This window comes from Perognathus longimembris, chromosome 8 (assembly GCF_023159225.1).
Source record: "Perognathus longimembris pacificus isolate PPM17 chromosome 8, ASM2315922v1, whole genome shotgun sequence".
In the NCBI taxonomy this organism is placed as follows: Eukaryota; Metazoa; Chordata; class Mammalia; order Rodentia; family Heteromyidae; genus Perognathus; species Perognathus longimembris.
The window spans coordinates 13,956,486-13,971,981 of NC_063168.1; the positions used below are offsets into that span (position 1 = coordinate 13,956,486).

General features: G+C 49.0%; 1 protein-coding gene across 1 annotated transcript; it reads left to right on the top strand.

Moving 5' to 3' along the window:
• Positions 1–82: 82 nt before the first annotated feature.
• On the top strand, positions 83–14,526 carry Retsat (retinol saturase). The gene is made up of 11 exons (XM_048352581.1): positions 83–321; positions 2,953–3,135; positions 4,481–4,722; positions 5,410–5,611; positions 6,027–6,224; positions 8,539–8,658; positions 12,564–12,702; positions 12,975–13,084; positions 13,166–13,332; positions 13,516–13,675; positions 13,927–14,526. Exons 1-11 carry the CDS (start codon positions 153–155, stop codon positions 14,064–14,066), a joined length of 1,830 nt encoding a protein of 609 aa, XP_048208538.1. The 5' UTR covers positions 83–152; the 3' UTR covers positions 14,067–14,526.
• Positions 14,527–15,496: the final 970 nt, after the last annotated feature.

Sequence of the window (15,496 nt, forward strand, 5' to 3'; positions counted from 1 at the left end):
AAAGCACACCGGAGTTTACGCAAGGTCAAAACTGCCTCGGTCTTCCGGACTAGGGAGGGCAAACTTGGGTAAGGCGGGCTCAGGGCGGAGCCATAGCTATAAAACCTCGGCCCCAGCGGCGCGAGCGGGTGGCCGGGAGCCGGACCGGCGCCATGTGGCTGGCTGTGGTGCTGGCGGCGGTGCTGCTCTTGGCCGTGCTCCGCCAAGTTTACCTGTGGCTGTTCGCTGAAAGATCCCCGAACCCCTTCTCCAAGGACGTCAAGCGGCCCCCCGCGCCCCTGGTTACCGACAGGGAGACCAGGAGGAAGGTTCTCAAACAAGGTCAGCTGGGGGGACTCTGGGTTCTGCGCCTGCGCTCGGCCTTCTCCAGAGCACTGTCCTCGCCTTCCTGCACAGCGACACGGTGCCCGGCCCGCGCCCGGTGTTGCCCCGGAGCAAAGCCCTGGGAAGGCTTCCTCGGACGCCCCTTTTCAGTGTCACCGGTGACGAGAACCTTTCTTCCTACAGACATGGGAAGTAGTTGCCCCAAGGGCGCGGGCACAGTCCTTGAGGCGCCCAGCGCTTGGCACAGCCTCTGGTCATGGCTCTGGCAGCTGGCGTCTCTCCCGCTCACCATTTGGCTCCGGGCCATTTCCACTTGGAATCGCTCCTGATCCCTGATAGCATAGACCTTTCTCCCACTTGGCTGTAAGATCTTATCTTTTTCATGTGTCCCACGCCCAGGACAGCTGCACAGAGATCTCTCCCAATCTGCATAGGAAATTGTGATTTTCCAGTTGGGTATTTGAAAACTTAAGTGTGCTCCCAACCTAGAATTGAACTTTTAACCCTATAACTTAGGAGCGTTTCAACCGGGTGTTTTAGGCCCAGAGCCTTTCAGTCAACCAGGTACCTCCAACTGTCACCTTTACAACATGGTGGTTGCTGGGCTCGGGTGGCTCACACCTGTAATCCTAGCTACTTAGGAGGTTGAGATCTGAGGATTGTGGTTTAAAGCCAGCCCCGGCAGGAAAGTCCCTGACACTTCAATTAAACCATCAAAAAGCTGTAAGTGGTGCTGTGACTTAAGTGGTAGAGCACGAATCATAAACAAAAAAGCTCCAGGGCAGTGCTCAGGCTCTGAGTTCAAGCCCCAGGACTGGCAAAACCAAAACAACAGAAATTTGCTGTTGCTTCCAAGGTCTAAAACAAAGAGTGCTGCTGCTCCCAAATAAATAAATAAACGCTGGGTTCTTGTGTCTCACACTTAAAATTGTAGCTCTAAGCTAGAGGCTGAGAGGTGAAGATCTTGGTTCACAGCCAGCCCAGGGGGGCTGGGGATATGGCCTAGTGGCAAGAGTGCTTGCCCTCGTATACATGAAGCCCTGGGTTCGATTCCCCAGCACCACATATATAGAAAATGGCCAGAAGTGTGGCTGTGGCTCAAGTGGCAGAGTGCTAGCCTTGAGCAAAAAGAAGCCAGGGACAGTGCTCAGGCCCTGAGTCCAAGGCCCAGGACTGTCCGAGAAAAAAAAGCCAGCCCAGGCAGACAAATCCGAGAGACTCTTATCACCAGTTAGCTAGAAAATAGCCAGAAGAGAGAATGTGGCTCAAGTAATAGACTGTCAGCTATAAGCAGAACTAAAGCATGAAGCGTGGTGTTCAAGCCCTCTAGTACTGGCACATACACCTACAAGAATGCTAAGTTCTTCTGCAGCTTCAAAAATTCCAAATCTCAGTTCTTGGATGGATATTTCTTTAATGTTTATGTTTTTGTTTTTGGTAGTACTAAGATTTGAACTCAGGCCCTTGTACTTGCTAGGCAGGTGCTCTACCACTTGCACCCTGTTTTCACACCAGTATCAGGGAGTTTTGACATATCCATGTGATGTCTTTCTTGATCAGAGTCACTTCTTCCATCATTCTCTCCTACTCCCCCTTTCTACCAGCCTTTTTTTGGGGGAGGGAAGGGGGGCTTTAGTTCTTTTTCAAGTAAGGTTCTATGTTTTTGCCGGGGTAGGCCTTAGACCTTAATCCTCCCCATGGCTTTCTGTAAAGCTGAGATTACAATTATATGCAGTCAAACTCTGCTTATTGGTTGAGATGGAGTATCCCTAATTGTTTTTTTTTGCCTGGGACAACCTGGAACTTGGATCCTTCAAATCTCTTTCCTCTGAATAGCTAAATGTATAGGCATAATCCACTGCACCCAGCTTTGGTCAGTGACTTTTTTTTTTCCAGTCCTGGGGCTTGAACTCAGGGCCTGATCACTGTCCCTGGCTTCTTTTTGCTCAAGGCTAGCACTCTACCACTTGAGCCATAGCACCACATCTGGCTGTTTTCTATAGATGTGGTACTGGGGAATCGAACCCAGGGCTTCATGTGTGCAAGTCAAGCACTCTTGCCACTAGGCCATATTCCCAGCCCCTGGGTAGTGACATTTAAAGAACAGGTCTTGTACTAGGGGATTAGGTGAAGTGAAAGAATGCTTACCTAGCAAGTGAAGGTCCTGAGTTCAAACGGGTACTGCCAAGAGAAAACAAAACAAAAAGATGACTTTAAAGAACAAATCCTGTGTTGGAACTGTGGTATGGCACCACATTCTGTCTAGTCTGGCCTTAGCTATGGTGCCTTCTCCTGATACTTCCTCAACATGAGATTGGTGCTGTGATTTCTTAGAGCAGATGTTTCTGAGTAGACCTGTCCTCCCCAGTCCACTAGAAGCACTACCACACATCATAGCCCTGCAGCTTCCAGGAACTCGTCTGTGAATGGGCTACCAGCCTGTCCCCAGCCCCAGAATTCTTCCTCCTTACCTTTTTGGTTCTTTTCCCTTCCCTTGCTCTCTCTTTTAGAAGGCCTCTTTGGTTTCTTTTCTTTTTTTTTTTTTTTAGAAGGCCTCTTTGGTTTCTTGACGTTTGCTCCTCTCTGACTCTTTTTGAAAAGCCCACTCTCCACTCTTGTCCACTGCAGCTTTCTCGGCCAGCCGAGTGCCAGAGAAGCTGGATGTGGTGGTGATTGGCAGTGGCATCGGGGGACTGGCCTCAGCTGCTATTCTGGCTAAAGCTGGCAAGCGAGTACTCGTGCTGGAACAACATACCAAAGCTGGAGGCTGTTGTCATACCTTTGGAGAAAATGGACTTGAATTTGACACAGGTAAGGCTTGTATAGAAAGGAGTTCAAGCATAGATATATCTTTAAGAAGCTTGTAGCAGTCACTGTGGGATAGCATTGGGTATTTGAGTTGTTTTGGAGGTGCATCTTTGGGCACCACTGTTTCTTGTTTTACAGCCACATGAGCTGGGCACAGATCTGGTGGTATCTCCTATGATCTGACACTTCTTTTTTGGTGTCTGTTCTGGGTTTGATCTCAGGGCCTGCGCACTGTTCCTTAGCTTTAAATTTGTTTTTGTTATTATAAAGATGATGTATGGAAGGCTATAGTTACATAAGTCAGGTAAAGAGTACCTTTTTTTTTGGCCAGTCCTGGGCCTTGGACCCAGGGCCTGAGCACTGTCCTTGGCTTCCTTTTGCTCAAGGCTAGCACTCTACCACTTGAGCCACAGCGCCACTTCTGGCCCTTTTCTGTATATGTGGTGCTGGGGAATTGAACCCAGGGCTTCATGTATACAAGGCAAACACTCTTGCCACTAGGCCATATTCCCAGCCCCAAGAGTACTTTTTTTTTTTTTTTCTTTCCTGATTACTGGGCTTGAATTCAGGGCCTAGGCACTGTCCCTGAACCTCTTTGTGCTCAAGGCTAGCAGTTTACCACTTGAGCCACAGGGCCACTTCCAGCTTTATGAGCAGTTTATTGGAAATAATTGCCTCACAGCCTGGGTTGGCTGTGAACCATGATCCTCAGACCTCAGCCTCCTGAGTAGCTAGGATTACACGTGTGAGCCACTGGCTCCTGGCTAAGAGTACATTTCTTTTTGGACAATGTCAATCCTAATTTTTTTTTTTTTTTTGGCCAGTCCTGGGGCTTGAACTCAGGGTCTGGGCACTGTCCCTGGGCTTTTTTTTTTTTTTTTTTTTTTTTTGCTCAAGGCTTACTTGAGCCACAGCACTACTTCTGGCTTTTTCTGTTTATGTGGTACTGAGGAATTGAACCCAGGGCTTCATGCATGCAAGACAAGCACTCTACCACTAAGCCACACTCCCAGCCACCCCTTAGCTTTCTTGCTCAAAGCTGACACTCGACCACTTGAGCTCCACTTCTGGCTTTTTGGTAGTTAATTAGGGATAAGTTTCATAGATTTCCTGCCTGGGCTGACTTTGAACTTCAATCCTTAGATCTCAGTCTCCCAAGTAGCTAGGATTACAGGCGTGAGCAACCAGCCCCCTGCTCTCTGACACCTTTCTATGGGAGGCTGCACATCCACCTATGGGTGCACATGTGGTCAGGCTAGACAACTTCTTCCACTTGACTTCTTTGACTCTCTTTTCAGGGCTCAGTTTGCTTATCACTCTGTCATTCTTGTCTTTCTGCCCCCTATAGGAATTCATTACATTGGGCAGATGCAGGAAGGCAGCATTGGCCGTTTTATCTTGGACCAGATCACCGAAGGGCAGCTGGACTGGGCTGCCATGTCCTCGCCTTTTGACATAATGGTACTAGAAGGGCCTAATGGCCGGAAGGAGTTCCCCATGTACAGTGGGACAAAAGCCTACATTCGAGGCCTGAAGGAGAAGTTTCCCCAGGAAGAAGCTGTCATTGACAAGTACATGAATCTGGTTAAGGTAATGTGCATGACATGCCCCAGGTTATTCCCAAAGTGGAAAAACTGGAGTTGGGGGTGGGGGAAGGGAGGAATAGCCATATCTGTCCTGAACCAAGCCCCCTCTAGGGTCCTCCTGTACTGGGTTCCCAGCTGCCACTCTCACTCTGACCTCTGAGGGCACCTGCTCTCCACAGTCAGTTAGGCTGACTTCTTTCTATGCAATCACATCACTACTTTGTATTCCATACGCTTAGTCTGGGTTTTTTGGAAAGGAATTTGAGCAGGTACTTAAAAAGCAACAAAAGACCGTGTAAGTATACAAGATAGGGAAATTCAGTCTAGCTTGGTTTTTTTTTTTTTTTTGGCCAGTCCTGGGCCTTGGACTCAGGGCCTGAGCACTGTCCCTGGCTTCTTCCCGCTCAAGGCTAGCACTCTGCCACTTGAGCCACAGCGCCGCTTCTGGCCGTTTTCTGTATATGTGGTGCTGGGGAATCGAACCTAGGGCCTCGTGTATCCGAGGCAGGCACTCTTGCCACTAGGCTATATCCCTAGCCCCATCTAGCTTGTTTTTAAATACAAATTCAGCCAAGATCAGCCAGGAATAAGTGGTGCTGGGCCCCCGGGCTGGTGGAGCCTGGTAGAATGGTCACTACCGCAGCAAGCTCAAAGATAAGGGCTGCTACCCACAGCTGGTTTTCTTTTTCAGGCAGTTTCCAATCGAGCTGTTCATGCCATCATCCTGAAGCTCCTCCCGTTGCCTGTGGCTCAGCTCCTCAGCAAGTGTGGGCTGCTGACTCGCTTCTCTCCATTCCTCCATGCCTCCACCCAGAGCCTGGCTCAGGTCCTGCAGCAGCTAGGGGCCTCTCGGGAGCTTCAGGCAGTGCTCAGCTACATCTTCCCCACTTACGGTGTGTACTGGCCGCCGCAGGTTCTCGGCAGCTTCTGGAAGAATAAGCCAGCTGCCCTGGACCTCTCCGTCATTCTTCCCAAACCTTTGTAGCTAGCTGAAATGGAGAAGACTCCAGGCCCTTGTGGATGAGAAGTCTGACCCCTTCCTCATTGGATGGCCTGGGAGAAATTTCTCTCATGCAGTCTGGAATTCAGTGCAGGCACTGTTGCTTTCCCTGGTTTTGGCAGCATGGCAGGTTTCAGTCTATTCTCACCAGCCCCAGATCTGCATAGTGCCCATGTTGGGGTGAGACCACTCTTGTGGTGGCCCTTGGCCACCTGAGATGGACTGACTGTGTGTCACCTATCAGGAAACTCTTATTTCCCGCTGAATGGTTCTGGGTGTCTGCTCCTCACTTTCCCTTTTTTCTGTAGGTGTGACCCCCAGCCACTCCACCTTCGCAATGCATGCCCTGCTGGTTGATCACTACTTAAAGGGAGCCTTTTATCCCCGAGGGGGTTCCAGCGAGATCGCCTTCCACACCATCCCTCTGATTGAGCGGGCTGGGGGCGCTGTGCTCACCAGGGCCCCCGTGCAGAGTGTGCTGCTGGATTCAGCCGGGAAAGCCTGTGGTAAGAGCTCAGAACTGAGTGGCAGGGTCCCTGGTCTGGTGTGAGAGAGACCTGAGGTCTTCCTGAGGAACTGACCTCACACAGGGCCAAAGGTGGGAATCTGCTGCAGAGCAGGGGCTGAGGGACAGGATAGCAATCAGTCTGGAAATAAGAGGAAGCAGGAAGGATAAAGGATTGCATAGGCCTCAAAGAATAGTACTTAATCATTTGTTTGACAGATAAACATATCCAATAATCTGTGAATTCTTGTGTGAGGTTAGTGTCTTCCAATATCTGTAGTCCACAATCAAAGAAGCTCAGTCAGTGTTGGCTCAACGTATCTGTAGTGGTAGAGTGGGGCCTTGAGTCTTATCCTGGCTCAGGCTGATGCTGTTACTTGTACAATACGAGTCTCAATGCCTATTGTGTATGATCTTTTTTTTTTTTTTTGGCCAGTTCTGGGCCTTGAACTCAGGGCCTGAGCACTGTCCCTGGCTTCTTTTTGCTCAAGGCTAGCACTCTGCCACTTGAGCCACAGCGCCACTTCTGGCCGTTTTCTGTATATGTGGTGCTGGGGAATTGAACCCAGGGCCTCATGTATACGGGGCAAGCACTCTTGCCACTAGTCATATCCCCAGCCCTTGTGTATGATCTTTTTGAAGAGATGGGCTGTGTGTAGAAGGACCCCTGATGCAGAACCACCTGTTTAAGATGAGAGGTGCAGCTGAGCATTGGTGGCTCACTGCTGTAATCCTAGCTACTCAGGAGGCTAAGATCTGAGGAATGAGGTTCAAAGCCAGCCTAGGCAGGAAGATCCCCATGAGACAATTGGTGCTGTTGCTCAAGTGGTAGAGCACTAGTCTTGAACACAAAGAGGCTATGGGACAGTGCCTAGGCCCTGAATTCAAGCTCCAAAACTGAAAGAAAAAAAAAAATCTCCCATGGAGGGTCCAGGAAATGCCTGAGGAAAACAAGGCTGCTGGGAATAAGAATTGGCCAGAGAAACATTTAAAGAGAAGAAGGTGGTAAGGGTAGCCCAGCGTACATGTACATGTACATGTGCACACATGTGCACACATACACGAAACAAAGGCCACCTGTGATCTCAGAGTATGTATTTGTAGAAGGGACTGAAAAGTTACCTCATTGTGAGAGAGAGGTTGGTGTCAGTTGTGTCTTTCTTTGTGATGTTTATGAGCAAGTTATCCTTCTAGATGAAAGGGATCAATGAAATGGGGTGACATTATCAGTTCGAATCAATTCAGAATATATTTATGTGGTTGGATGATGATGGCGCATACTAGCTACTCAGCAGGCTGAGATCTGATGATTGCAGCTTGAAGCTCGCCCAGGCAGGGAAATCTCTGAAACTCATCCCCAGTTAACCAGGAAAAACCAGACTGGAACTATGGCTCAAAGTAGTGCTTGAGCCTTAAGCAAGAAAGCTAAGGGGCAGTACCCCAGATCTTTAGTTCAAGCACCAGCACCAAAAAAGTGTGTGTGTGTGTATTTGTGTGTGTGTGTGTGTGTTCAATGATGTGTTAGGTATTAAAAGACAGAGATAAAAGATAAGTAAGTACCAGTCTCTGTCTCAAGTTTTCAGGCTCACAGGGAAGTAATCAAAGGGCCACTGATGAGCATTTATATGAAGGGACATGCCATGCAGAGTGATGGAACCAGGAAGACCTCACAGCTGTTTGAGCCACTTTAGGAAGGGTGAGAAGCAGCCTGGAAGTGCATGAGGTTGGAGGAAGTTCCAGGAAGCAGGAACAGTATGTGCAGAGGTTATGAAAGAGTTGGTTATTTTCAGTCATCTAGAAAAAGGAGGATTGAACCATAACTGACATTTTTATAAAAGGTCAGAGAGAAGTTGATCAGCTGTTTGATATGGATCTGCCTAATAGTTTCATGAGAGTGGCCAGAGAGGAGTCTGGATATGCAGATGGCTTCACCAGATCGAAGAAAGTGGAGTTTCTCTTGTAGAGATTGAGGTGTTGCTGGGGAGTCAATTGGACATAGAACTTCAGCAGATGCAAAGAGGGCCTGGGGTTCCGTGGAAGGACCTCAGCCGGTTTGCTTTGTGGGGGATGGAGGAGCCTTGACTAAATTAGAACAAGTGCTGGGGGTGGGTGGAGAGAGCTGAGGAGGGTAAGAATAGACACAATTGTGGCCTGAGCACCTGGTTTTGCAATGTGCCTGAGGCCTGCCCTGTGTGGCTCTTGGCAAACTTGGACTTCCATGTCTGAGAAAATGGAGCATAGACTCAGCAAGATCTGGAGAGAATACGGGCTCTTCCTGGACTACACGGAACCTCAGCAAGTTCTTGTGCCTGCAGGTGTGAGGGTGAAGAAGGGTCATGAGCTGGTGAACATCTATTGCCCCATTGTGATCTCCAGTGCAGGACTGTTCAATACCTACGAACACCTACTTCCAGAGAGTGCCCGCTGCCTGCCAGGTAAAAGACTGCGCTTCCAAGCTGCTGGCCTTTCCTGTCCGGAGTTGAGCTGTACAGCCTGGATGTTGCTTCCCTTCTTAGCCACCTCTCTGATTGTCCTTAAGCAGAAAAGAGCTCTTGTCTGTAAAGCCACCATCCTAACATTCATGTCTGGGGAACCTGAAGCCCCCAGCAGTGAGTTAACACCCTCTGCCACCCAGCTGAAAGTGGCACAGCTGTGAGGTCACTGGTCTGTCAGATGTGAAAGGCTGGGCTCTCGGCATTCCCTGGGCTGAGAAGTGTGGAGATCCACAGAAAAAGCCTTACTTAAAGGGAAGGCGACCCCACAGGGAACATGGCGTGAGGGGTTAGCCCAGAAGTTCCCCCAGGAGAGTGGCTGAAATCCAGTGGCTTACGCCTGTAACTCTAGCTACTGAGGAGGCTGAGATCTGAAGATTGAAGTTAGGAGCCAGCCTGAGCAGAAAACTCATTGGTACTCTTTTTTTTTTTTTGGCCAGTCCTGGGCCTTGGACTCAGGGCCTGAGCACTGTCCCTGGCTTCCTTTTTGCTCAAGGCTAGCACTCTGCCACTTGAGCCACAGCGCCACTTCTGGCCGTTTTCTGTATATGTGGTGCTGGGGAATCGAACCCAGGGCCTCATGTATACGAGGCAAGCTCTCTTGCCACTAGGCCATATCCCCAGCCCTCATTGGTACTCTTGTCTCCAACCAACCAGCAAAAAGCCAGAACAAGAGGCATAGCTGAAGTGGTAGAGTGCCAGCTCTGAATAAAAAAGCTGAGTAAGAGCTCAAGCCCCGAGTTTGAGTCCAAGTGCGCACATGCTGTTACTGGCCAGAGAGAACCAGTAGCCTAAGAGGGTTGACAAAGGGGTGCAAATAAAGGCCTGGGGCTGGGGAGGGGTGGAAAGGACAGAGCAGCTCAGGCTGTAGCTCAGATGTGACCTTTGGTGGTGTCTAGAGGGCAGGTGGTCTCTGTAAGCTGACCCCAACCCCACCCCCAGCAGAGGAAGGTGAGTAGCAGAACAGGTTCGAGGCTACTTTGGGCAATTTAATGATACCCTGCCTCAAAATAAAAAATAAAAGGGGCCCAAGGGGATTAATAGCTCACTGGTAGAGCACTTGCTTGGCATGTGTGAGGCCCCTGGGTTCCATCTTCAGTACCACAAATAGCAAGAAAAGTGAGGTTCTGGGTTCTCTCGGGGGGGGGGGGGGGGGAAAGGGTAGGGTGACAGACTTTGCCTTTGGTCTTTCTTCCCTCTCTGTATGACTTCTCCTACGACCTCTGAACTTTGACACTGTCCTCTGACAGGCCCCAGTGGCCTACTCAGGCTTGCTTTTTCTCTAACCAGTCATGTGTGAGTTACCTGTAATCCTCGTCTCCCCGCATAATCCAGTTCTCACACTCTATGTATCTTAACCCCCAAACAATTTAGTGTTAGCTAACGTACCGTCACTGCCTTTGGGCAGAGGATTAGATGCTATCCCAGATGAATGCCAGTCTGAAAACTTGCTAGGCATTGGCAGAGGTGAAATGGAACCGAGAGATCCTAGATGTTGGATTCCACGATTCCCACTTGATGAGGGGTGGGGATCCTAAGGTTTGTTCTACCACTCAGGTGGGAGCCAGGTGTCTGATGACCTCTGGAGAGATAAGGCCGGCTGGACTGGGAGTGGAGCTGGCCCCACAGAGCCTTGCTTGCATCAACTGCCCAGGCTGAGAGCCCACCGAGGGGGGCTCAGAGAGAAGAGCTACAGTTCCTTGGGCTCCTTTTTTTGGTTGTTGTTGTTGCTTGTGGGGTTTAAACTCAGGGCCTGGACATTGTCCCTGAGCTTTTTCACTCAAGGCTAGCATGCTGTGACTTTGAGCTTCAGCCTTCTTCCAGTTTTCTAGTAGTTAAATGAAGGTAAGAGTCTCACGGACTGGCTTTGAACCGCAGTCCTTAAATCTCAGCCTCCTGAGTAGCTAGGATTATAGGTGTGAGCCACCGGCTAAAAAATTTTTTGTTTTTTGTGGGTCATGGGGCTGAACTCAGGACTGGGGCACTATCCCTGAGCTTTTTTGCTTAAGGCTAGAGCTCAACCACTTTGAGCCACAGTGCCACTCTGGCTGCTTCCTTCTTGCTGGGTGGAGAAGGGAGGAGCTGGAGAAGTGGTTATGTTCTGAGAGATCTTGAAAGATCCTGTCTGCCTCTACCCACCTATGCCTGCAGCTCTCGTGCCATGTTCCCTGTCTCTCTTCTCCCTACCCCCACAGCGTGGTAGCCATGAATCTGAAGCATGCTATCCTACTATAATTGTTGCTCCTTTCTCTCAAGGGGCCTGTTTAGGCTAGGAGAGTCCCTAGTCACCTATCCCCATAGCTCTTTGTGCTCTATGGTTTCCATTAAGAAAGGCAGTTTGTTTTTGGAAAGTATCTATTCCAGGACACAGGCCTCATATCTGGCTCCTCAGATGGCCCACCTGCACAGGCAGGGTTCAGTACATTGTAGGACATGAGCTGGTATGTGTTAAACGAAGCAGAGCAGCTCTTGGCTGAGTCTTTCCTCAGTCAGGTGTTGGAGATGCTCCTGGGCATGGGATCAAATAATTGCTGGTGCATTTTCTAGAAAAATGGTCTGGAGGGGCTGGGAATATGGCCTAGTGGTAGAGTGCTTGCCTCGCATACATGAAGCCCTGGGTTCAATTCCTCAGCACCACATATATAGAAAATAGCCAGAAGTGGCGCTGTGGCTCAAGTGGTAGAGTGCTAGCCTTGAGCAAAAAGACACTCAGGCCCTGAGTTCGAGCCTCAGGACTGGCCAAAAAAAGAAAAGAAAAGAAAGAAAAATGGTCTGGAATCATGTGTTGTGGTGAGGAAGCCCAGCAGCTTAGTTCTGGGGGTAGCACCCGTCCCACACAGGGGTCTGGCTTCCTCCATGTTCTTTCCTCTGTTCTTCCCTCCTTCCTCTAGTTCAGGAGTGGAGAACATTGACCCAGGCTCTGTAAAGACCACACATTCATTGGGAGATGATGGGACAGATTTGTTTTTCCTCAGCTTCCTGTGGCTGTTCAGCTGTATTAGTCATTTGCTATGGCCCACAAATAATGTTATATAAATAGCATAATCTCAAACTGTGAAGTAAATAATGCCATTTGCATTTGTTAGCTTGAATTATATATCACTTGAAGGCCTTATTTGCATAGTATTTTAGAAGTTATGAATATGTATTCATTAGATGGTTTGTACTTAAAAGACAATACTGAAATCAAAGATTATAACAAACTACTGCTCATTTGTACCGTTTATAAACAGCACTTGTGTCATCTCCTGACTTAGAGCCCTGAGGGTTGAGGCGGTTAGCCGGACTGCCCAGCGGATGCTGAGCGCCTGGGAGGAGGGTGCTCAGAGCAGAGGTGGGTGGAGCTGGAGTCCCTCCGAGGCTGGTTGATAGAGCCAGGAGACCAAACCGCCAGGTGCCCACCTGCCAAATTCCTGTAGGAATAGCTGTAAAAATAGCCTAGACAAGAGAATTTTCTTCTCTTTTTTCCCCCCTTTATTTTAGTTTTTACTTTTGGATGATTCTGTCTTCTTTACCTTATGCACAAGAGTACATCTTTGGAAGGGCTGGGGGAGGATACAGACCTCGAGGGAAAAGGGGTGCAAAAGTGCAGCAGTGCTCACTGGACGGACGGAAGGGACTGGGAAAGAATGAGGGAACAGAAGACACCGTATGAAAGGAAATGTACACGTGACTTATGTAATGCCTCTGTACATCATCTCTATCATAACAATAAATTAATTTTTTTAAAGACTTAAAAAAATGGCCTGAACCCCATCATGGCTGCAGCCTAAGGGCGAGCGTCCGAGGCTGTTAGGGCAGTGGTGGCCATCGCTGGCCACAGTCCTCAGTCCCGACTCCATTTGCAGGTGTGAAGCAGCAGCTGGGGATGGTGCGGCCTGGCTTGAGTATGTTCTCAGTTTTCATCTGTCTGAAAGGCACCAAGGAAGACTTGGGTCTGCAGTCCACCAACTATTACGTTTATTTTGACACTGACATGGACAAAGCGTAAGGCATGGGGGAGGGAGGGAGGTGTTGGGTGGGAAAGTGGCCCCTGGTCTGCAACTGGGAGTTTCACTTCTGTTCTTGACTTGGGAATGAGTGGCAGGACATGACATGGGAAGAGGGAGGCAATTTCCACTGGACTCCTGGAAGGGCTTTCTAATGCCAAGGCTGAACATGAGTTTCACCTGTGGGGTCTCTCGGGCTGAGCCATTCTTGGGTGGTGCTGGTGGTCTTGAGAAAAAAGGCCTGTGCATTAACTTTCCTCTTGCCCACAGGATGGAGAACTACATCTCCATGCCCAAGGAAAAGGCTCCAGAACACATCCCCCTAGTCTTCATAGCTTTCCCGTCAGCTAAGGACCCAACTTGGGAGAACCGATTTCCAGGTGGGGCTTACGGTGGTGGGTGTGGCTGGGAGGGGGGAAGGGGTGGGACTAGGAAGGCAGTAACTGGTTGTCCATCCGCAGATAGATCCACGATGATCTTGCTGGTGCCCACTACCTTCGAGTGGTTTGAGGAGTGGCAGCAGGAGCCACAGGGAAAGCGGGGCACTGACTATGAGTCGGTGAAAAACTCCTTCGTTGAAGCCTCTATGTCGGTGGCCATGAAACTGTTTCCACAGCTGGAGGGGAAGGTAGGATCAAAGCATGCAATGGCAGTGGTGATGGCAAAACTCTTGGTGACCTTCCTTAGTACAGTAGGATAAACCCCAAGGTAACTGAGCTCCAGAGGATGATGGAGTGCCCATCCAGAAAGAAGAGACAAAGCTCTCGAAAGCTCCCATTCACCCTCTGCCCACTTCTGTTTGCCTCCCCAGGTGGAGAGTGTGACAGGAGGATCCCCACTCACCAGCCAGTTCTTCCTGGCTGCTCCTCGAGGTGCCACCTATGGGGCTGATCATGACCTGGGTCGTCTACATCCTCATGTGATAGCCTCTATGAGGGCCCAGAGCCCCATCCCCAACCTTTACCTGACAGGTACACTGCCCTACTTCGCCGAGACCTTGGGCCTCCCTGGTGATCTTTCTTCTATTCCTGTCCTTGGGTCTTGCTATCTTCTGTAGCTCCCATCTTGGGAGGAGTTGGGCTGTCTTGCCAGACTGTGGGCCTGGTTCTGTGCTGAAGCCATCTCTGCATAGCTCTAGCATGGAGAGATGAACACAAGCACCCTTGTTCTCCCCTCACTCCATGTGTGTGGACACTCAGTGGTCTCTGTTCTTGCCTCACAGGTCAGGATATCTTTACCTGTGGCCTGATGGGGGCCTTGCAAGGGGCTTTGTTGTGCAGCAGCGCCATCCTGAAGCGGAACCTGTACTCAGACCTTAAGGATCTTGGAGCAAGGGTTCAAGCAGAGAAGAAGAAGATGTAGTTTGGTCAGGGAACAGTCTGACTTGCCTATAATATCCTTCTCTATTAGTCCCTTATAAATATAAAGCACATGATTTCTGAACAGAAACTTAGCATAAATAACAGGTCTGCTGGAGCTCTCAATTTATGTAATGCTGTTTCTACTAAATAGCTAGTCTTAATATGCATTAAGTCTTGGTGTATCATACTAAGCAGTGCTCTCCAACCCTTTCCCCTACCCCCTAACTCTGAACAAATTGAGTATTCTAAGATTCCAGTACACAGAATCCCTGAGACTTTTCCTCCCATTCACTCTTGGTGCTGTGCTCTGAGTTTTATACTGTCAGAATAACTAAAACAATTTTGGTCAAAACCAAGGCATGGTTAGGCACTGGTGGCTTATGCCTGTAATCCTAGCTACTCAGGAAGCCAAGATCTGAGGATTGCAGTTCAAACTCAGCTCTGGCAGAAAAGTCCCCATTAAACTCTTATATCCAATAACTTACTCAAAAAAGCTGCAGTGGCACTATAGCTCAAGTGGTAGAGCGCTAGCCTTGAGCACAGAGGCCCAGGGACAGCACAGCACCTAGACTCTGAGTTCAAGCCCCAGGACCAGCAAAAAACAAAACAAAACAAAACCCTAGGCATGGCTTGATTGTAGTTCAAGAATTTAAGAGGGTTTCAGGTCTTTTTTTTTTTTTTTTTCTGGCTCTCTTGGAGGTCAGGACAGGTTCATTGTTTCTGGATGTTGGGAGTAATGATAAGACCTACTAGTTAGTGAGCTGTTATGTTAGAAGATCCAGTTATATACAACTAAGCCCCCAGTATATCTTATTATAGTTGTGGCAAATGATTCTCTTACCAGTGCCATGATACTCTCAGTACTTGAGCCTCAAACCTTGTTCTCTAAAATATTCAGAGGGAGGATCATAGTAGTAAGGAAATAAGACTGTCTGGGAGCTGGGCACTGGTGGCTCACTCTTATAATCCTAGCTACTCAGGAGGCTCTGATCTGAGGATCACAGTTCAGAGCCAGCCTGGGCAGGAAAGTCTGTGAGACTCACCTCCAGTTAACCACAAAAAAGCCAGAAGTGGAGCTGTGGCTCAAATGGTGTTAGCCTTGTGCACAAGCACTCAGCAACAACACTCAGGCCCTGAGTTTAAGTGCTAGGACCAGCAAAAAGAAAAAATTTAAGTAATACTTCACTGGGATTAAGGCAAGCTGAAGGGTTATTCCAGGACAAAATCAAAGATACAGCAAGGAAATCATTGAGGCAGTGGTATTACCATGACCACAGCCTAGCAAGCTCCTAGACAGGACTCTGACCTTCCTGGTAAGAGGGGATGGGAGTAGAAAGTCAGGACTGAAACACAGAAAGCCACAGAATGTGCACAAAGCCCAAGGATGGCATTTATAGTTTGCTGGTATATGTAAAAGTTGAATGTTCTTTT